The sequence below is a fragment of the Vulpes lagopus genome, chromosome 8 (genome assembly GCF_018345385.1).
Source record: "Vulpes lagopus strain Blue_001 chromosome 8, ASM1834538v1, whole genome shotgun sequence".
NCBI lineage: Eukaryota > Metazoa > Chordata > Mammalia > Carnivora > Canidae > Vulpes > Vulpes lagopus.
The window spans coordinates 107,755,456-107,777,800 of record NC_054831.1 but is presented as its reverse complement, the minus strand read 5'-3'; the positions used below and the strand labels follow the sequence as shown (position 1 = coordinate 107,777,800).

The 22,345-nt window shown below is 55.6% G+C and overlaps 1 protein-coding gene across 7 annotated transcripts in view; it reads right to left on the bottom strand.

Moving 5' to 3' along the window:
• Positions 1–781: 781 nt before the first annotated feature.
• The window catches only part of KIFC3 (kinesin family member C3), a 37,898-nt gene continuing 16,334 nt past the window's right edge, over positions 782–22,345 (bottom strand). For 6 of the 7 annotated variants that reach the window (XM_041766521.1, XM_041766525.1, XM_041766518.1 and 3 more), the window contains 16 exons: positions 13,067–13,132; positions 12,423–12,566; positions 12,033–12,272; positions 11,420–11,593; positions 10,650–10,797; positions 10,420–10,550; positions 9,031–9,142; positions 7,584–7,765; positions 6,562–6,666; positions 4,835–4,965; positions 4,177–4,300; positions 3,852–3,981; positions 3,525–3,754; positions 3,190–3,324; positions 2,275–2,383; positions 782–1,472 (listed from right to left, as the gene is read on the bottom strand). In XM_041766521.1, the coding sequence (XP_041622455.1) occupies positions 1,447–1,472; positions 2,275–2,383; positions 3,190–3,324; positions 3,525–3,754; positions 3,852–3,981; positions 4,177–4,300; positions 4,835–4,965; positions 6,562–6,666; positions 7,584–7,765; positions 9,031–9,142; positions 10,420–10,550; positions 10,650–10,797; positions 11,420–11,593; positions 12,033–12,272; positions 12,423–12,566; positions 13,067–13,132 (2,187 nt within the window). In that variant the 3' untranslated portion in view covers positions 782–1,446. Of the gene's footprint in view, positions 1,473–1,653; positions 1,683–2,274; positions 2,384–3,189; positions 3,325–3,524; positions 3,755–3,851; positions 3,982–4,176; positions 4,301–4,834; positions 4,966–6,561; positions 6,667–7,583; positions 7,766–9,030; positions 9,143–10,419; positions 10,551–10,649; positions 10,798–11,419; positions 11,594–12,032; positions 12,273–12,422; positions 12,567–13,066; positions 13,133–22,345 lie in introns of all 7 variants that reach the window. The other variant, XM_041766520.1, reaches the window with a different exon arrangement.

Below are 22,345 nucleotides of genomic sequence, written 5' to 3'. Positions count from 1 at the left end.
GGCAGTGTGGCCAGCAGGGGGCAGCAGAGTGCCCAGCCTGCAGGAAGGGGCCAGTGCAGAGCACCCTGGGGGAGGAGTGGAGGCACCCCCCTCTTCCAAGGCTAAGGGAGACAGGAGAGGGGTGGGCCCCACCAGCCCATCCCCTCCGTCTCAGCCATGCTCCCAGCTGTCCTGCGGATGCCTCAGGGGCCGGCCGACAGCTGTATGCTTCCAGGTGCCAGGACCCCAAGCCTCACAGGCTTGGCCACCACTGAGCCCACCACCCTCCCCAACGCCTCCAGGAGGCCTCCTGGGACAGGGCTGGAAGGGCAGTGGCCCTCCTCCCAGGAGGATCCCCCAGCGCTGACCCCTTCTGCTCCTGTGGCAGCCCTAGTTGGAGAGAGGGCCCCACTGAGCCCCTGTGCACATTCCCTGCTGAGGCCGAGGCGGGACCAGGTGGAGGCCAGCACACCCCCTGTGGGGTTGGGGAGGGCAGTCTTGTAGCACCGGGAAGAGGGTGGTACCCACCCCTAGCCAGTTCCCTTAAGGGGCCAGCCCAGCCCTGCTGGCTGTGGTGCTCAAGCCTCTGAAGAGCCCAAGTTTCCCGTGTACAGACAGGATAGCGTGTTGCTGGGTGGGTCCGTGTGATGAGTGTGGCCAGGGGCACTGGATCCTCTCGGTCGTGGCCTTCACGAGATCTCAGGAGGGCTGTGGGTGACCAGCCAGCAGCGGGGAGCCAAAGACCAGGGCTTGTCCCTGTGATCTGACCAGGGGCTCAAGAGACCCAACTCTCAGACTATCGTTGTGTAAAAAGGTTTTTATTTTAATAAGTAAAAATGGCTAAGCTTCCAAAAGTTCTTAAATAGGATTTCAGAGGAGGAAAATGTCAAGAGGCCAGTGAGCAAGGCGAGAGCCTGGTGCCAGGCAGATGAGGGGAGCAGCAGGATCCCCACCCACTGGCCTCCCACCAGCCATAAATACAGCCCAGCCCTCGGCAGGGAGGGCCACGCTCCTATGTACACCTAGTCACACTATACACGTACCCGCTCGGGGCCTGCCTCGGAGGGGAAGGGGGCCAGGGCTGCCCCAGCGTGCCCACCGACTGCCCAGATCCACGGCTCCTGGGCCTGCTGGGGGCTCTTCAGCCCACCCGTTACAGACAGGCCCTGCAGGCTGGAGCGAGTTGGCCCAGGCCAGAGGCCCAGCCTCCCACACTCCTGCCCTCCCCACAAGGATCCGCTGACGGCCCGGGCCTGCCAGGCAGAGTGGGCCATCCCTGCCCTTCCAGCCCGGGCCTTTTGCACCCACACCCACTGCCGAGAGACACCATTTCCTTTGGAACATGTTTTCTCATTTCTGAGTGGATACGAGGCAGAAGAGGTGCCTCCACTCTGGCCTTCGCCTCCTGGGCTCTTGGTGCTACAGCAGGTGGATCCAGTCCCCGGTTTGGCAGGGTGGATGCGTCCGTCACACAGGCACCGGCCTGGACTTCCCTGCGGGAGCGGGAAGAGGCTTCATCAGCCTCTGTGCACGTGATCGGGAGGGAGCCAGGGAGAAGCACAGACAGCAGGCAGCAGCAGGACAGGCCCGGCCCTGAGCAGCCCTCTCCCCGGCACAGCCCTGCAACCCAAGGCAGGCGGGCAGGCGGGCCCGGGCCCCTGGCCCCACACTCACCTGGAGACTCTGCAGCCCCAGCCGTCAGGCTGAAATCAAAGCAACAGGTGTCTCACTGGTGGGCTTGCCTGGGGCTGGGACTCCCCGGGACCCTGTGGCCCCTACCTCCTTGGACTCCAGTCCTTGCCAGGCCCCTCTGTGAGTGTGGGGCCACTCAGAGGGCTGGGGTTCTGGATGCCAGGCCTGTGGCTGGGCTCACTCCTCACCTGGGACATGGGTGGGCCCTGCCCTTCACCCTCCCTCCCCAGGAATCCAGGCCCAGGGCAGGGGTGCCTTGAGGCCAGCCTCAGAGAATTGCCTCCTGGGCCTCAAATCAGCAGCCCTGCTAGGAGCCCCGAGGTCTGGGTTCCCCTTATGCTACCGCCTCTCCAAAGGGCCTTTGACTTCCCATCTGTAAAATGGGCCTAGCAGTGTCCTGTCCTGACTACTTCCTGACTGACTACTTCCCAGGGCCAGAAAAGGTTGTATAACAGGTTCTGGAGGACTTTTATAAACTTAAAAAAAAAAAAAAAAAAAAAAAGGAAAAGTCCATTCAGGCAAGGGCAGTCTGGTGGCTATCCACCTGTAAGGAGGCTCACCCCCACCCCCAACCCCACAGTGGCCCCTTCCCCAAAGGCTTACCCAAGGGCTGCAGCTTCCTCCGGATAGAGCCTGGGCGGCTGGTGGTCCCAGAGCCAGGGGCTGAGTGTGCCCGTGCTGAGGGCTGTGGGGTCTGGCAAGCTGGCTCCCACTGTGGGCAGGGGTGAGCAGGTGGGCAGGGGCCATGCTGCCCTGGCTCCCCCCTTCACCGTGCTCCACCCCTGCGTTCCCCTCCCCAACCTCCTGCAAAATGGGTATGACGAGGTGAGCCCCACCTTGTTACTGAAGGAATCAGCTGAGATAATGGATGTTAAAGGGCCATGAGCTACTCCTGAGCACCTGCGTGCCAGCCTGCAACCCGCCCACCCCCAGCCAGCTGAGGACCACCACAGGGCGCTCTGAGGCTAAGGAAGTGTTTAGACGAGAGAAGCCCCTGGCAGGGGCACCTGGTGGCTCAGCCAGTTAAGCATCTGCCTGCTAAGCATCTGCCTTCGGTTTGTTTGTAACATTTTATTTACTTATTCATGAGAGACAAAGAGAGAGGCAGAGACACAGGCTGAGGGAGAAGCGGGCTCTGTGCAGGGAGCCTGACGCGGGACTCGATCCTGGGTCTCCAGGGTCACGCCCGGGGCTGAAGGCAGGCGTTTAACCACTGAGCCACCAGGGATCCCTGCCTTCAGTTTAGGTCATAATCCTGGGGTCCTGGGACCAAACCCCGAGTCAGGCTCCCCACTCAGAGCTAGTCTGCTGCTCCCTTTCCCCTACCCCCTGCCACCTCTTCGCTCCTGTTCCCACACTCTCTCCCCCACCCCTCCTTAAATAAACAAAATATCTAAAATAGTGAGGCTCTTGGGTTCAAGTTCTGGCGCCAGCCCCTTCTGGCATCTTCCCTTCCCCACCACCCCAGGCTGTTCCCCCATCCCAGGCCCTCCTTCCTGCCCACGACAGTCCCTATACCTCCAGATGCTCCTGGCTAGACCAGGACCCGAGCTCTGCCCTGCGGGACCCAGGGCCCAGCTCCACAGAGCGCACCCTCTCAGCGAACTTCAGGGAGTACAGAGTCTCACTGGTGTTCTTCTCCACAGGGGACACCTATGGGACACAAGAGCTCACACCCCGGCCAGCGGGCCTCCTCCCCCACCCCCAGAATTGGGAAGGGCAGCATGCTCACTGACTTTGGAGCTGCTGAGGGAGGACAAGGGTCCCTTCCCCACACAGCCTGGGGAGCCTGGGCCGCAGAGGAAGGGGGTCTCCGGTCGTGCTGCTGGCCGAGCCCTCCCAGAGGTCCTCACCTGCACCACCATGAGGGTCTTGCTGTCCCCACTGAGCGAGTCCTGCAGCAGGTAGGTAAGCTTGGAGTTGCGGAAGGGCACATGGCCCTGGCGGGAGCGCAGGGCCGCAATGACGTCCCCCAGAGCCGACAGCGACTTGTTGATGTGCTGTGCCTCCCGCAGGCGGCTGCCCTCAGCCCCTGACTTGCCCACGCGCTCCGAGCCCGCCAGGTCCACCAGGTTCAGTTTCCCTGCAGGGGGGCAGAGAAGAGCCAGGCAGGTCAAGGCGGCCCCCGTGGGGGTGGTGCCAGGGGTCCTCCAGCCAGGCCGCCCGTGGCCCTCACTCACCTGTGGTGCGCAGGCCAGTGCTGCAGTCCACCCCGCGCACTGTCACGATGAGCAGGGCGTGTGAGCGGGAGCTGTGCTCATTCAGGTTGGTGAACTCTGTGGTGCGGTTAGTGTGGCCAAACTCAAACACCTGGCAGGGAGCGGGGAGGACAGGAGCACCGGGTTTGGAGTGAGATCTCTGCTGCCACCCTATCCCCAAGTACCCCTGTGAGGGGTCCCCCGGGCGTGGGACTTGCCCATGTGAGTCCCGTGCCAGCTGGGCTCTGCCGGTGGACTGGGTCTCCCCAGCGCTTCCTGAACCTCCCCAGGCACCCCAGCCTTGCACCTTGTTGATATCCGCCACGCTCTGCACCTGGAACTCGGTCAGCCCTGGCACGTACAGCTGCCCGCTGCCGTCGGGGCACAGACGGATCTCCAGCTTCTCCTGGGGCTCCTGCCCCAGCAGGTCCCTGCAGGGACAGGCTGGATGGTCACTCCCTCCTCCCACCTCTGCTTGCACTGCACCCTGCTCCCCCTCCACCTGGAACACCCCCGCACACCTGGATCGCTCCCCACCCCATCGCACCTTCAGGCAGCCTTCCTTAACCACTGGGCTAAACCCCTCTCTCCTCCAGCCCCTCCCTGATAGTCTGCTGAGCGGCAGAGACTGAGTGTTTCCCCAAAGTCTTGTGGCGCCACTCCTGCCCTAACGGTGCACTGAGCTCTTGTGGGCGGGGCCCCCCAAATCCCCATGCTCATTTATCACCACCTGGTGCAGCCTACAGGGACAATGAGTAGACACAGAGGCAAGAGGAGCACCTCTGTCTGGTCCGGACATCCTTCTCCCTGATGCCTGCTGGTGTGGGGCAGGGGCCTGGGATCACCCTGCTGCGGGGCTGAGGCAGGACCATAGCCCCGACTCCGATCTGCATCCCACATGGCTCTGCACGGCCCTGAGGACCACAACCACCCGGAGGCCTGTGCCCCGTGCCAGGGCCTCCCACCTGAGGACCTCATTGTAGATCTCGGCCGCGCTGACAGTGATGGTGTACTCCCAGTCGGACGCCTTCTCCTGCACCTCGGAGAAGAGCAGCTGCAGGGCCCGCTGGTTGATGCCGGGGTTCTCAGGGGTCCCCTGAGGGCAGAAGCAAGGCCCAGTGAACCAGGCCTCTCCTCTGCCTGCTGGGCTGCCCCCAAACACCCTCCACTAGCTGCAAGCAACGTCACCTTCTGGGGCCTCAGTTTCCCCACTGTTCATGGCACTGCCCTGCCCAGACTAGCCTAAGACTTAAAGCAGAGCACTGGGTGAAGCACCTGGCGCAGGCCGGCACACGAGGGCTGCTGAGTGCCAGGTGCATACCTGGTCCTGGGGGGACCCCTGGGAGGGGGTACTGGGAACCTATGATCTCTGTGCCACCACCCGGAGGGTGGCTCATGTCGGGGGGTGGGGACCATGAGCAGGGCTCTGTGGGTAGTAGAAGGGAGACATAAGCAGAGCCGCGAGTGCTCTGGGGCTGGATGGGCTGGCCAGCCCTTCTGGAAAGAAATCTGGAGTCCTCACCTGAGCTGTCGCCTCCCCTTAAGTATCACCTCCCACGCCCTCCACCTGTTGCTTAGGCCTCCTTGCCAGGCCTCAGAGCCCCTAGCACGCTCCAGCCCTGTGGACTCAGCCCTGCTGATCCCGGTGCCTGAAATGCTCCTCCCCACACATCCCCATGGCTCCAGTGTCACTTCCTTTGGCAGGTGCCTTCTCTTCCACCCAAATGCCTAATTCCTCATATTCAGATTTAAGTTTTCTCCCTGGCGCCTGAGAGGACACGGCCTGATTTGCTGTGGGCATGGCGGTCTCCCCAGTGGCAGACTGGCTCCGGGAGGCAGACGCTCTGTGGTCACAGCTGTGCCCGGCACCCAGAATGGTGCCCAATGTACATGGGCCTCAGCGGGTACTGTTGCAGCAGGTACTGTTGCTCCCGGGGGTCACCCCAACTCTGAGCACCCAAGGCACAGTTAGGAGCCACCTGACCCCATGCCCCCCACCTTACTTGGCCTGCCCCCCAATAATCAGTCTCCTCAATCCCAGAACTAGGGTCCAGACTGGGAAGAAAGAGGCACCATGGCAGCCTCCTCGAAAGGTACCTGTCCAGTCTTCTCATTGCCCTGTCCAGACACTGAGACACCTGTCCTCACCCCTTCCCAGAGAAGCCCACAGCACCCCCTCAAGAGCCAGAGAAATGCTAACAAACCAAAGACAGTCCCAGGGCTACCTTCCATTTTTATCGGTCTTCTCTCAATGCTCCCATGTCCTGCCACACCGCACCCAGGGGGCTTGGGCACAAGCAGGGGGAAACAGCCCTGCCCTGGCCCCGGGAGCAGAGACTGCCCTCATTCATCCTAATACCCCAGGGCCCAGCACAGGGCAGATGTACAGCAGGAGCCCAATAAATGCGTGTGGGAGACATGAAAGCCCATCCTGAGAGACATACAGGTGGTCTGCCCTAGACTCTGACCTCGGGTGGAAATTTCCTCTGATGCCGGAGTTTGTTGGCTGCATACCTGCCCCTCCCCACATCCACTGGGACCGTCACAGGCACACCTGGGCAAGGTGGCCCTCTGGGGCTAACACAGATAACTCCCAGCTCTGCTCCTGTACTGCACAAAACCCGAAAGCAAAAGGGCACCAAAGGGGTGGTCCTCACTCGCAGGACCCCTGCCCCGTCCAGCCAGTACCCACCTCCATCGTGTATGTCTTGCCGGCACCCGTCTGGCCATAGGCAAAGATGCAGACGTTGAAGCCATCGATGCAGGAGGTGATGAGGGCTTGCACCTCCTGGAACACCTGGGGAGGGGATGTAGACTGTGAGCCTCCCCTGGGCTCCCCACCAACTCCAAGTCCAGCCGCCTCCTCAACCCTTCTCTCCTTCAGTAATACAGCACGTGTTGTTACTGGGCAGTGGCTCACTGGGGAAGAATGTATGACTAATAAGTCACAACAGACATCAATGGGCAATCGGGCTGCCAAGACTGAAGGGAAGCTAGGGCAGTGCCCCCGGCCCGCCAGCACCCGAGGAAGGGCTGCCCAGCCTTGGAGCTCAGAGGCCCACACCTCTAGCTTCTCCCATACTAAAGGAGGGCTCAGCAAAATGAAGGTAGAGGTCAGCATGTGCCTGGCGCCTCCTGTAGCCGGTTTACCTGCCAGCAGACAGAGGATGGGGCAAAGGTAAAGCCAAGTGCAGGATAGGAGGGTACAGGCAGGACAGGCCTGGCCGGTCAGCCCTGGCAGAGATGAGACAAGAACTCAGCTGACACCACATGGCTCTCACAAGGCCGGGGCTGGGGGCAGCGGGTGGGGGGAGTCCTAGGGAAGACCTGTGGGAAGGAACTCCAGCTGGACAAGCAAAGCCCCCCAGGGTCAGTGAGTGTAGGAGGAAGGGCTGCATGGGTGGGAGGGGCTCTGTGGGTGGGCATGGGCATGTGGATGGGAGAGGCCAAGAGTGGGCATGGCTGTAGGGGTGGGAGGACCATGTGGGTGCTATAGGCTATCCTTGAATCTCCTCCCTGCAGAGCTTCTCAGCCTCGGTCTTAGCTTCCCCCCCTTCTCTCCTCCAGTGAAAGGAACAAGGCATCCCAGCACCCCAGGTTTCTCCATCCTGTCTCCCTAACTCTTACATTTCTTTCTGTCCATGCCCCATCATCTCTCCCTGTGTGTCTCCCCGCTCTCCACTGTTGTCCCTTTCCCCATAGGGCCATACTCACATCCTGCTGTGAGGCCCGTGGGGAGAAGACCTTGTCCAGCTCAAAGGATACAGGCTTTCCTTTGTGCAGCAGGTGGATGATGGAGTCGTCATCGGCATCAAAGGTCACAGCATTGGTCGCTTCAGGCCCTTCCCCATCCTCTTTGGTGACTGGCCGGACACGAGCAATTACCCGGATGTTCCCTGGATTGTGTCAGGGAGGAGAGAAGGGTACAAGCTGGGTCAAGATCAGACCACGGGGGTCCTTTGGTGTCCTGAGCAGGCTAGTGGCTCAGACACCCCTAGCCTTCTAAGCAAGGCCACCCACAATGCTATTATCACTCACACTATCATGAATTAATGTACTAGTACACCTTCTTCCTGGGCAAACCAGCTGAGAGTGGGACTTTCACATTGGGGACCAGGAGGAAAGGTCAGTTGTGGGGCTCAGGCACTGCATCCAGTCTGGGTAGGACACCAAATGGACACTATATCTCTGGACTTCCGTGTCCCTCTATATAATGAGGGGCATGGGTCCCAGTAAGCCAAGGGACTTGTTCTGTCATTCAAGGGCTCCATGGATGCCTGAACAGAGCTTGGCAATCAGATGGGCAAACAGAAACCAACAGTAGGTGGACGACCAGTACACGGAATGGGCACAGGCAACAGGTAGCCCTGGGGTGCCGCGGGGCATAGATCTGATTGTGCCCTCTCCCTGCGGTAGCCCTTCAGTGGGATCTCAGTGCTCCTGGAAGGAAGAACAAACTCCCCACTACATCCAGCATGTCCCTACCTTCCCCTTCGCCTGTCCACTCCAGCTCACTATCCAGGCCTCAGCTGTGCCTTCGCCTCCTCCAGGAAGCCCTGCAACAGCCCTGACTGTCAGACACCAAGGGGCTCTTAGAGCCCCTCCCCAGCCCTGGTAACAGGGGCAGTGTTGGGGTTCTCTGGGTGATTCATGATCACCATCTGCTTCCCCAGCTGCAGTGAGCCCTGTGAGGGCAGCGACAGCATCCATAGGCTTATGGCCACGTGTCAGGGCCTGAAACAGCCCCAGGCACAGGGCAAGCACCCCCTAGTCCTTTGTGCAGTGTGAACAGGCCGTCTCAAGCTCAACCAGGCCCTCAGTCAGAACAAGTGGCATTGCAGCCACCCACCACCCAGTGCTCCACTACTTGACCTGGGCCCCCCGGGGTCTGGGGGTAGTCTGCCACAGGCACTGGGGTGAGGGCTTCAGAGTCGGGCAGATCCAAGTCCAGATCCAGGGTGGACTGCTTACTAACCATGCGGGTAGGTTCTCTGACTTCTCTGCCTAGGGGTTTCCTTACCTATGGGGAGGGAACTATAGTAGCCCCCCGGCCACAGGCCACAGTTCATTCTAAGAAGTGGTGACGGTTTGGGGGGAAGGGCAGGACCCAAGCCAGGTTGGAACCTCTATGCTGGACACCCCCAGCCCTCCTGGCAGTCACCTTTCAGCCGCACGAGCTCGTTGTGGCACTTCTTGCGCAGCTGCAGCTCCCGGCGGTACTTGCGCAGGAGCTCCTGGTTGTTGCTGTTAACCTCCTCAATGGCCTGGCCGATCTGTGGAAGATGCACAGCACTGTCCAACACTACCTACCCCCCCAGCCCTGCCCCCAGCTGCTCATCGCTCCAGCCCATGGGCGCTGCCACATGTTGCCTCTTTCCAACAGCCCCTGTGGGTAGGTACTGCTGCCGGGCCCATTTCACAGAGGAATAAACTGAGCCTCAAAGAGCTGACAGCTCAAGGTTGCCCTACTAATAAGCAAACAGCACTCCACCCTCACTCCACAGGACTGGCACCTGACTTGACCAATAGGATTCAGCTGGACCCAAATTCCAGCCCTACCCCTGAGCAGCTGGGGGAACTAAGGCAATCAGCTCAGCTCAGTCCTTGAGTTTCATTTTTCTCATCTGTAAAATGGGAATAACACCATCTAGCTTGTGGATCTGTGGGACCTAGTAGGTAAAGATCTCCAAGTTATGCTTCATAGGGGACAGAAGCAAAATGCAGAGCATGCATGCATCTCTTCCCCTTTGTTGGGTAGAACGGAAGTGTGTATATGCACACGGATACGTCCACCAGCTTCACGAGCTCAGAACGCCTGGGGTGAGGGCATCTGACATCTGTGTGGGGAACGTGGGCCAGGGCAGCAGAGAGGGGCCCTTCGTTTTCAGCTGTTGCCTTCTGCACGGCTTGAACTTTCTACCATGTCCATGTATTAATGACATAATTTTATTTTTTACAGAAAAAAAAACTATTTGCTATTCCCAAAATAGATCAGTCTCTACCCTGCAGGGCTGCCGTACCAATTCAAGGAGCTGACAGCTATAATAGGCTTGGCACGTAGGAGGCACTTAAGAGACGCTGGCTATTCTCATACTGCGCAAGCACAGCTTAAAGAAATTAAAACAGATGTAAGAATATATGTAGCATGTTTGAGATATGAGGATATACGTTACATGCTTGGTTTAAAGAGTCATAATAAGGGTGCCTGGGTGGCTCAGTCAATTAAGTGTCTGGCTCTTGATTTCGGCTCAGGTCATGACATTAGGGTTGTAAGATCAAACCCCCGGTTGGGCTCTGCGCTGGGTGTGGAGCCTGCTGGAGATTCTCCCTCTGCCCCTGCTCGCCCCACTTCCCTCTCTAAAAAAATAAAAAATAAAGAGTCATAATAAGACAAATACCAAAATACCTGCCCTGACCAGTCGTTTTTCAGTCTGTGTGAGTGGGGGAGGAGAGCCATTGTCTGGAGGCTTTGTTGCATTTTGGAATGGCACCCTGGGCTCCAGGGTCCCTCCAAGCCTCCCCCATCCCCTCAGCCTCCAGCTGCCCTCACCTCAGCCTTGACACTCTTGAGAGCCTCCTGCAGGAGCAGAGGGAAGCCGCGCACCTGCCGCTTGAGCCCATTGTAGTCATTGGTGAGGGTCCGCAGTGCCGGCTGGAGGGTTAGCAGGTTGGTCCGGACACCTTTGGGGACATAAGAGGTGTAAGGTGGACAGGGTGGGGGGCCACAGTGGGGGGGTGGGGGTGGGGGGGTGCGGGCAAGGGCCCAATTGGCTGGCTCACCTGCCAGGTTCTCGTGCACAGCCTTCATCTCCACCTGGGCTCTGGCAAAGGCCTCCTCAATGGCCCGGTTCTTGTCCTCCTCCAGGGATTGCATCTCCTCCAGCATCTGCCCATGTGCCCGCTCCAGCTCTGACTCGTACATGGCGATCTGATGGCCAAGGCCAGAAGCTCAACGTGGGGCTCAGGAGGGAGTGGGGTGGGTGCCAGAAAAAAGCCCTACGCCTTACCCCACAAATGTACAGGAGCAAACAGCATCCCCCTCCACATGCACACATACAGTCACACACACACACACACACACACACACACACACACACAGGAGAGGCCATCTCACTCCTGGAAAGTTCTGTGAGCTCCATGCAGCTACTTTCTTGCATTAGCCCCAGCACCAGCCTGGGTCCTGACACATAACACGTACACAAGGCACAGGCCCCAGCAGAGCATATTATGTCATAATAGTGACCAAGGCCCCTTTCCAAGAGCCTGTGTGCCCGGCCCGCAGGCAAGGACTCTTGGCGACTATTCTGAGTTCCACAGGGAGGTGGCTTCTATGAGCACATCATTTTATGGACGAGGAAACAGAGGCGTAGATAAAACTTGGCGCTGGTCACACAGCCAGCAGGGAGAGCAGGGGGGCGGCGCTGGAACCCAGCTCCATGGCCCCCCCAGTACTGAACCGCCACGCTGTGCTGCAGGCCCACCTCTGGCTTTCCCGCCGCGTGTGCATGCTCTCCCACAGCCCCGTGTGTGTGCCCTGGCAGCCTGCGCACCTGCGCCCGGAGCTGCGCCGTCAGCTGGTGAGAGCTCTGCAGCTGCTGCTCCATCTCCTTCAGCACCTGCCTCTGCATGGCCACCTGCTCCTGCAGGTGCTGGTTCCGGGCCTGGGACTCGCTGAGGGCCTGCTTGGTCTTGGATGACTCCACCTCCACGGTCTTGATGACGTACTGTGAGGGGGAGGAGGGATGGGTGCCTGAAGGTGCAGGTGCCTCGACCTCACCCCCAGGGGGGCCCTGAGATGCAGCTGGCCTTGGGAGAGGACCCTCAGGGACATCCCACCAAAAGCCCCCAGAAAAAACTAGAGGAACTTCAAGGTCCTGGCTTTACAGGATGCTGCAGGGCCTCCGGGCATCCTCTCATCTCAGTAAGCCCAAGAGCCTGGCTGTGACCCCAGCCTGGGCACAGAACAGACAGGAAGGGCAAAGACGACAGCAGAATCTTGCCATGTACCACAGGCATGCCTGGCACGTGTGGGCGCCTCGAGCCTTGACTGCCAGATGCCTACTACATGTCTGGCCCTGGACAGCAAGAGGGGGAAGGGGTAAGACTGGGGTGCAGCCAAGAAAGCAAGGACATTGCACATGGCCACCAGCGCCAGAGGCTCACTTTGATGGGTGGTGACTGGGCCCGCAGGCTGGCGATGGTCTCGTGGCTGTCTCGCAGGCGCCGGCTCAGCCGCTCCTCTTCCTGTGCCTTCTCAGCCAGGCAGTCCTTGAGCCGCAGCTCAACCTCGGCCAGCCGGTCGGTCTTCTGCTGCACCTCCAGGTTCAGCTCCGACAGCATGCCCTTGTTCTCCGCCACCTCCAGCTGTAGCTGTGACAGCTTGTCCCGGAGCTGGGCACTCTCCTGCAGACAGGTGGTTGGGAGCGGGGTGGGGACAAGTGTGTAACAGATAGGGGGGCGGGAGGGACCAGCATGCAGGGCTCCCTGCAAGGAGAGGAGCCGGGGTCACCGTTAGGGACCGAGCCCTCTGGGAGCAGGTGGCTCTGTGCTCACCTGGCTGTGTTCGCAGCCCACACAGGGGGCCACCGGCTTTGCCCGTAGCTCTTGTAACTCGGCCTCGAAGCGCCGCATCTCCTGCCTCAGCCGCTCATTCTCCACTACCAGGAGATCCCGGTGCTTCTCCAGGTCCGTGCCTCCCTGCACGGAGCCAGAGCACAGGGCATGCATGTGGCAAGGCCAGGCCCGGGGAGCAGAGAGCAGGGAGGCTGAGGGGGCACCAGGGCAGAGGAGAGAGAAGAAGCAGGAGAGGGAGGGGAGACAGCTCAAGGGGGACATAAGGAGAAGACAGAGGAAGGAAGGGGAGCCGGGGGGATGGCCTTACCTGCCCCTCTTATGCTATTTTCCCGAGTGTGAAAGTAACAAGAAAGTCATATTTATACACAGAGTTCACACTCCTGTTTTACATCGGCAGATGAGAATTAACCTCCCTCCCTTTGGGGGTCACACGACCTCTGAAGGCCTAGTGAGTGGTGACGAGTATTTGGGGAGCATCTCTCAGGCCCAATGGCATCTGCTGGGCTGGACTCGAGGGCTCTGGAGGGATGGGGTCCCACACCCCAACTGGAAGGGTCAGTCTGCACAAGGCCAGGCCAGTCCCCCTGCAGCCCCCACCTTAGGATGGCAGTGTGGAGCCTCACCAGCTCTGATCGAAGGCGGCTCACTTCCTGGGCCTGGCTAATGAGCTTCTCCTTCAGGTTTTCCACCTGCCAGCACAAAGCCATGGTCACAGTGAGCCTTGTTCCTCACTTCTGGCCCACGCTCAGGCCTCATTTCTCAGCCCCGCACACTCCCTCAGTTCAAGCATCAGGGCACACCCAGGACCCTGGGTGAGAGACACCTGCCCTGTCCCAACAACCTTCAGCACCCTCTCCTACCACAAGACCGAGGTAGTCCCGCTCTCAGCTAAGTCTGGGGAGCAAGCACAGCAGAGGTGACCTCTATACCACTCTGAGCCCACACCAGAGGCAGCTCCCTGGCAGACTCAGGAGGCTGACCTTCAGGACCCCCACCTTGCACAGTCCCTTGCCACGGCCTGTGTCTACATACTTGTAATTTTATATTCCCTTTTCATAAAAGGGCTCCCAAATTGTATAAACTCCAGACACGATGAAACCTGATTGGTCCTTGCCCAGAACCTAGATTTTTCCATTCCAGTGGTACCTGGCAAGTCTGCCTATAGAGACAGGTCTACCAGCAACCAGGGCATGTCTTGGACCTGTGTCCCCCCCACCCCCACCCCAGGTCCCTGTCTGCCTTGCTGGAGAGCTGGGACCATCAGAGAAGGGTGTGTGCATCCCATCAGGAAGCAAGGGCAGCTTGGCTCAGCCAGAGCCAGAGGAAGCCACCAGGATGCCAGTTCTGAGAGCGTACATCCCAGGGTAACAACCCTCCCCTAGAGTTGTCCTCCAGCTGGCCACCCTCCCTGCAGACTCCAGACCCCAATTCTGCACCAGCCCCCCTCCAGGAACCTCTTGGGAAATAACCCAAAATGCAACCGAAGACTTTGGCACCAATGTTCATCAGTGCATGTTTAGGGGTTTTGTCACAGAACATTCTGTGATGACCGTACCTGACTGTACATCACCTTGAGAAAGCCCAGTGAGAGTCAGACTCTCTCTGTGGGGACCTAGGAGGTGGGTTTGACCCAAGCAGGCCACGAAGCATTGGGTCTTATTAGGAAGCAACAGCAACAAAGTCTGTTGCCTGCAGAGGCCAGACCAGTAGGTAGGGCAGGTGAGGGGCAGCGCAGGACTGGATGCCCAGCGTCCACCCTGAGAAGACAAGCTCAGCGCCCTCCCTGCAGGCTGTGGCTGGGAGCACACGGGCCCATGTCTCCAGACTTCTGTTCTTTCAAGAGAGGACAGCTGTGGGGTGTTGGGGTGTGTCAAATCTCCCCATTTTACATGGCTGAGATGTCATCAATGGTCTGTGGCAGCATGGGCGGGGGGGGGGGGTGTCACAGCTTAGAGCTCAGTCTCCCAGAGCAGGAGGAAGCCTCTGCTCCTCTGAGTTGGTGAGGGGAGGAAATGGACCGACGGACCAGGCCTGTACCACTTCTCTGCCCACCCCAGTGCCCCCTTCTGTTGAGAGCCTGGCATGAGCAGCACTCAGTTCCTCTGGCCTTAGAGCAGAGCAAGGGACAGCTCACAGAAGGTAGCCTTTCATTTCCTAGTCGTGCAACTGGGAGTGACTGGAATACCCAGCGTTAGGGGAACAGTTAGGTGAGTTACAGCAAATGCAAACACGGACTCCTGGGGAGTCATTACAGTTGTGTTTGTCAGAAGTTTTAAGTGACCTGGAGGAAGGCCCCTCAACATAGTGAAATCAAAATCCAAAAGCAAAATCATGAATGCAATACCAAAAAGTAGAGGTCTCTGGACCATGGACTTAAGCCTGATAAATTCTTTATGCTTTTCAGCAATTTTTAAGCCTCCAAAAACATATTCCTCTCACATTCCCCCCATCTTGAAATAGGTGGTTCTACCTCCTTTTGAAAGGTTGGCATGCCCCTGCCCCCCTCCTTTCTTTGGAAATCACCCCGGGAAGAGCCACTTGCACTGAACAGGTGCCTCAGACAGGCTGCTTCCTCAGCCCCGGGCTGGGTGTGCTCTGACCTCACTTGCCCCCAATGCCACTGGCGCTCAGCCCCACATGCAATGAAAACCCTGTTGGTTTTTCAGCCTTCCTCAGGGGGTCAGGATACCTGCGCACCAGCTGCCTGCAGCCCAGGCTCCTGTTCCCTTCTTGCATCACAATCAGAACTCTGGGTGCTCCTGGGCTTTGCCTGGAATCTCTGAGAGGTGCCCCAATAGGAGGTGGTTGCAAAATGGAGCATGTTAGGGGCATGGGGGGGGGGGGTTCAGGAAGAGGCTATAAAAGACTCCTTTTGTCAGAGTTATCAGTCATCTCCTGGCTTGTCTCAGACAGCATGGGGGACACAGGCCGCCAACACTGCAGGGTGGCAGGTCAGGCACAAGTCACTCCTTGGTGTGTGGGGACTGCACCCGGCAGGCCAGCTACATTGGGGGCTGAGAATGTGTGCTGCTCAGGAGCAGGACGGCTTCCCTCCACCCAGAAGGCTCTGCTTCAGGAGTGGTGAGAGCAGGGTGCCTGGGTGGCTCAGTGGTTGAATGTCTGCCTTTGGCTAGGTCATGATCCTGGGGTCCCGGGATTGAATCCCGCATCAGGGTCCCTACATGGAACCTGCTTCTTCCTCTGCCTATGTCTCTGCCTCTCTGTGTGTCTCTCATGAATAAATAAATAAAATCTTTAAAAAAAAAAAAAAGAGCGGGGGGGAGTGGTGAGAGCAGAGAGTGGGGTGCTGTGGATAAACTGGACCAGAGATCAAGGCCTTCTGAGGGAAAGAGTCCCTGCAGCTACCCTTTACACATCCGCCCCAGCTTTGAGCCAGCAGTGGTGCTTGCAACTGGAGGCAAAGTGGGGAGGGACCTTCTCTATTACTCCTCAGAAGCCCCAGCCCCAGCAGGTGCCCAGCACACAGGAGGTACTCAATAAACACTTGAAGTAACAGCAGAGGAGCAACATGCACACCTGTGAGGGCAAAGAGCCAGGCCAAAGGAGAAGCAGGCGCCTGGCAGGCTGCTGATGTCAACCCCAGGGCTGAGGAAGGGGCTGGGATTGTGCAACATCCCTCCCCAGGCCCAGGCTCCTTGTCAGCCAGAAAAAATTGGGTCATGGGCCTGATGCAGAGGGCCGCTCTGGGAGTGGGGAGCTGGAGCCTGTCTGACACAAACTTGCATTTACATCTCTCAGCAGAAGCTGGCTCAGCAGAGGGTGGGGCTGCCCTGCACAGGTGGGTGTTCTCGGCTGTCTGCTCCCATCGGAGGAGACAGCCTGCTGACTACCTTCCCACCTCCCACCAAGCCTGGCTCCTGATCACCAGCTATCCTCTGAGAAAAAGGGGGCTCTCCCAATGGCAAGACCAAGGCATTGCTGAGCTGAAAAAGCACAAGGTCCTGGAATCCAGGACACTTCAAGGAGCCAGAGGCCAGAGGGCAGCTCTCAGAAGCACCCCATCCCATCCCCAACACATGTCCCCTTGCAGGACATTTGATGTCTGGCTACATGAGCACTGACTGTGCCTGTCTGGCCCCATCCACCCTGCCCTGCCCACTGCCAAGTTTTCCGTTCGAGTCCTTCGGCCACTGAGGGGCAGTTGAGAACATGGGTTCTCAGGCTAGACTGCCCAACTTTCTAATACAGATATTACCCTACCCCCTAGATAACCATGGAAAAGTCTCAACTTCACCACGCCTCTTGCTTTCCTCATTGGGATAATGAGGCTACCCCTAGGAGGATGTCTGGAGGATTAAGTGAGATTAAATGAGATAATATATGTAAAGCACTTAATGAGTTCTATTGTTAGAATGAAGGCTCCTGAAGGCAGAGATATTTGTCTCTTGTGTGGGTGCCACACTCCCCATGCCTAGGACACTGCCTGGTACATAGCAGGTACTCAACAAACACATGTAGAAAGAATGCTGAATGCACGAGGGGCCAGGTAGAGCAGGATCTCTGAGTGAGGCTGTCAGACAGGGCATGGGGCAGGAGATGTGCTGGAGGCTGGGGCACCACTGGGGCACCAGAGGAAGGATGCTCATTTCTGCCAGAGGTAGGAGCTGCTACGAGATTCCAGGAAGTAGGTACCCCATGGGAATGGCAGCCCAGAGATGCCACATCTTCCAATATTTTCTGACAAAATGGGAAGTCCAGATTTTTTACGTGACCTTAACTAGGGTTTAAAAATTGACAAATAATCTGATTACTAAAAAAACAGACCAATTAGAAGAAATAAATAAACTCAGTAAAGTCATGGGATACAAAATCAACATGTAAAAATCGTGGTTCTTGAGGGCACCTGGGTGGCTCAGTCAAGTGGCCAACTCTTGGTTCTGGCTCAGGTCATGATCTCAGGGTCATGAGACTGAGTCCTACATCAGGCTCTGCACTCAGCATGAAATCTGCTTGTCCCTCTCCATCTCCCTCTGCTCCTTTCCACACACCGTCTCTCTCAAATAAATAAATTAAATCTAATAAAAAAAAATCAGTTATGGGATGCCTGGGTGGCTCAGCAATTTAGTGCCTGCCTTCAGCCCAGGGCGTGATCCTGGAGTCCCAGGATCAAGTCCCAGGATCGAGGCCCTGCATCGGGCTTCCTGTGTGGAGCCTGCTTCTCCCTCTGCCTGTGTCTCTGCCTCTCTGTGTCTCTCATGAATAAATAAATAAAATCTTTAAAAAAAAAATCAGTTGTGCTTCTACACACTAACAATGAATGATCCAAAAAGGAAATTTAGAAAATAATTTAATTTATAATAGCATCAGAAAAAAATAAAAAAGAAGTAAACTTAAAGAGGCAAAAGATGTGTACCCTGAAAAGTAAAAAATGTTGCTAGACTCAAAGAAGATGCTCATAAATAAAAAGACATCGTGGGGGCATCTGGGTGGCTCAATTAAGTGTCTTCCTTCAGCTCAGGTCATGATCCTGGGGTCCTGGGATCAGGCCCCATGTCAGCTGCCTGCTCATTGGGGAGCCTCCTTTTCTCTCTCTCTCTGTCCCTCTCCCTGCTCATTCTGTCTGTCTCAAATAAATAAAAGTCTTAAAAAAAAAAAAAAGACATCCCACATTCATGGATTGGCATATTAAGATGTCAATATTACTGAAAGTGAGCATCAGACTCAATGCAATCCCCAACAAAATTCCAAAGATATTTTTTTGCAGAAATAGAAAAAAACATCCTAAAATTCATATGAAATCTTAAAGGACCCCAAATAGCCAAAACATACTTGTAAAAGAAGAGAAAGTTGGAGGTCTTACATTTCCTGATTTCAAAAGTTCCTTCAAAACTATAGCAAAGAAAGTAATGAAGTACTGGCATGTCTTTAAGACATAGAGACCAAATGGAATAGAATAGACCACCCAGAAATACCTTCACATTGATTTTGGACAAGGGTGCCCAGACATTCAATGCAGAAAGGACAGTCTTTTTAAAAAACAATGCTGGGAAACTGGACATCCACATGCAAAAGAACAAATTTAGACCCTTGCTTTATACCACAGACAAAATTAACCAAAATAGATCAAAGACCTAAACATAAAAACTAAACTATAAAAATCTTAGAAGAAAACGTACGGGGAAACCTTCACGACACTGGGTTTGGCAGTGCTTTCTTGGATGGCACACCAATAACACAGGCAACAAAAAACAAAATAGGTAAGCTGGACTTCATAAAAATAAAACTTTTTTGTGCATCAAAAGACACCATCAATAGAGTAGAAAGGTGACTCGTGGAATAGGAGAAACTACCTGCCAATCATATATTGATATGGGATTAATACTCAGAATATAGAAAAAAAGCTCCTACAACTCAACCACAAAAAACCCAATTCAGGATGGGCAAAGGACTTGAATGGACGAAGAAGGAAATCCTGCTGTTTGTAACACCATGGTTGAACCTGGAAAGGTTCATGCTAGGTGAAATAAGCCAGTCACAAAAAGACAAACACTATGATTCCACTTAAATGAAATGCCGAGAATAGCAAAATTCATAGAGACAGAGTAGAATGCGGGTTGGCAGGGGCTGGGGGAGAGGAGTGGGAAGTGGGGAAATTAATATTTAATGGGAACCAGTTTCAGGTTTGTAAGATGAAAAGAGTTCCGGGGATGGATGGTGGTGATGGTTGCACAACAGTGTGAATATACGTCATACCACTGAACTATACACTTCAAAATGGCTGAAATAGTCAATTTTATGGTATGTGTGTTCTATCACAATTCTTTTAATGGTTAAAAGGAAGAAACAAAGCAGGCAAACAAGACACATTTGACGGCTCAGTCTAGTCTGTGAGCCTGTGGTCTCTGAGCATAAAATTTTAAGGTTCTATCTTGAGGTCCCAGGGCAATAAAGGGGGAGTGCAGCGTGGGCACATGTCACAGCGGCAGGATCCCGGGGGGTATGGAGGCCATTCATTGCTCCAGGGACATCCACAAAAGTAGAGGGGAGCTTGAGGCCACCAGGATGTGGCTGGGGGCTGCTGCCAACGTTGGGGAGGGTAATCCAGACCAGTGACAGCCATACTTTGGTTGCCAGACCAAGACCAGTGACTTCCGTGGCCTAGGACAGCTGGAGTGCTCCCCGTAAGGAGCACGGCGTGCTCAGTGGGTAAGCCTCAAAAGACTCCTGCAGCCCCCCACAAGCCCAGGTCCCAGCCTGGATAATGGCAGCCCCATTTACTGAGTCAGCTTTGCCAGCAGGACACCAGGACTCCCTCAGATCATCACTCTGAACCCCCCAATTCTGTGAGGTAGATACGAGTATTTTACCTACTTTCCAGAAAGAAAAATTGAGACTCCCAAGAGATTAAGCTTCCTTTGGTAAGCAACTTGCTCAGGGTCACTGGACCACTAAGTAGTGGACGTCGGATGGAAATTCAGGTCTGGGGGACCCCCACAGGGCCCTTAAACTCAACTACCGGGACTACAGTGCCTTTCAGGAGGAGCAACACAGAAAAGCATCCACCTCGTCAGAAGGCAAGTCTGGACAAGGCTGGGAACAAGCCACCATAAGCGTGAGGCAGAGCGGCCCCCATTTCTTTTCTTGGGTGAGCAACACTTAGAAGAGCAGGCAGGTCAATCCAGGTCACACCACAGTGAGGCCAACAGGAGAGCTGAGCACACAGAAGCAATACCTCACAGGGCATGGCACTTAATGGATGGCCATCCATTTTTCCGCCCAGTCTCACGACTGATCTAATAACCATGCGACATGTATCAGCCCCCATCCAGAGAATGGTAACAAAGGCTCAGGGAGCCAGTGACTGCCTACAGCTGCACAGCTAGGGCGCAGCCCCACCAGGGCTAGAATTCTATTTATGTGATTCCAAATCCCAAAACTCTTCCCAGTAAAGACAGTGGGGGTGGCATCAACACCAACGCTATGGGTTCATCTCACCAGGTGCTATGATGTCCATTTGACAGATGAAGAAACTGAGGTGCAGTGTGGTAATTAACGAGCCCAAGGTCACACAGCTAATTGAGTATTGCCCAAAGTCAGGATTTGAGCCCAGCTCCTGGCCCATGTGTTGGACCCTCCGAAAAGCAGCCCAAAGACCTAGAGCTTCAGGTGCATCCCCTGAAATTTTCAGAAAAGAAAACTTCTGAGGAGTGAGAAGGTCCAAGTTAATATATGAGCAAAGATGAGGAACCATGCTGAATTCTCCCAATCTCCAGGGGAGCCGGGGATGGGAGAGGACAGGGGCTGGGAATGTATGGAAAGCCAGGGCACAAAGACACCTAAAAGGTTAAGAGTCTGCCTTCAGCTCATGTCATGATCCCAGGGTCCCGGGATAGAGCCCTGTGTGTGGGGCTCCCTGCTCAGCAGGGAGCCTGCTTCTGCCTCTGCCCCTCTCCCCAGCTCCTATTCACCCTCTGTCTCTCAAATGAATAAATAAAAATCCTTTAAAAAAATGAAATAAAAATTTTTTTTAATTTGTTCAAAGTCACAAAAGGCCACGTATTATTATGATTTCATTTCCATGAAATGCTCAGGAAAGGCAAACCATACAAACAGAAAGTAGATCCCTAGTTGCCAGGGGTTGTAGGGGTAGGAGAAATGGGAGTAACTAAATAGGCCTTTTTAGGGTGATGGAAATGTCCTGAAATTTGATGGTGGTGGTAGTCACATCCCTGTCTTAATCTACTTAAGAACTTTAAATTGTATACCTTAAATACCTTAAAGGGGTGAATTTTATGGTATGTGAAGTATACTTCAGTAAAGCTCTTAAAAAAAAAAAAAAAAAACTTTTTCAAAAAATGGAGTGCCAGGACAGCCTAAACTAGAGAAGGTCAGGGAAAGAAGAGCTGCTGATAAGCTCTTGCCATGGACCAGGCATGTCCTGCAGGCTGAGCCCTGGATCAGTCCCCAGCCCCATGGGGCTACCCAAACCTTGGTTCTGCCCCTATACTCCTCTTGCTCCTCCTGCCACAGTCCCTTTGCACAGACTATTCTCTCAACTCAGAACCTACTTCCTTTGCTTGGTGCCTGACCTTAGCTCTAGCACCACTTTCTCAAGGAGGCTGTCCCAACCTCCCTGACAGGTCCTGATGTCCTTGACAAAGGCCTCTGGTATAAGTCCTCATGCCCTGTGTGTGTGCCCACCTGCAGAGCCCTTGTTACTCTTCTAACTTAACATGGGTGTATGTAACAAAAGTCTGTCCTACCCTAGACCACAACCCCCATCAGCCAGGGCATGCCTGCCCACCTGGACATCCCCAGGGGCTGGCCTGGTGCCCAGTACATACCAGACACCCAGCAAGTCTGAGAGAGGGAGGCAGGTGGGCACTGCAGGAGGCAAGAGTGACAAAGTTAGTATGTCACCGGGCCTACAGGAGCCCGATAGGGAGGCAGAGGCAACAAATAATGTGGTCAGTGTATCAGAGGGAGACACAGGGCACTAGGAACACAACCCCCCAAGGAGGCCCACCTAACTCAGCAAGGGGCAGGTGGTCAGTACACATAGTTCTTGAGAAGAGGACACACCAGTAAGCTAGAAAAAAATGCTACATTTACAAAATGCACAAAAGTATGGTGGCTGGGTAGCTCAGTTTGTTAAGTGTCTACCTTCAGCTCAGATCATGATCGCAGGCTCCTGGGATCCAGCCCCATATTGGGGCTCATATCGCAGCTCAGCGGGGAGTCTGCTTCTCCCTCTCCTTCTGTCCCTCCCCCCGTTCATGCTCTCTCCCTCTTTCTCTCTCTCAAATAAATAAAATCTTTTTTAAATGCATAAAAATAATCTACTGCTTCCTGGAACTGAGAACCGGTCATCGTATTCAGTGATACTCCCCCGAGCAGGAGGAGCTCCACGTGCTGAGTAACCAGAGAAAGAATTTAGCCCA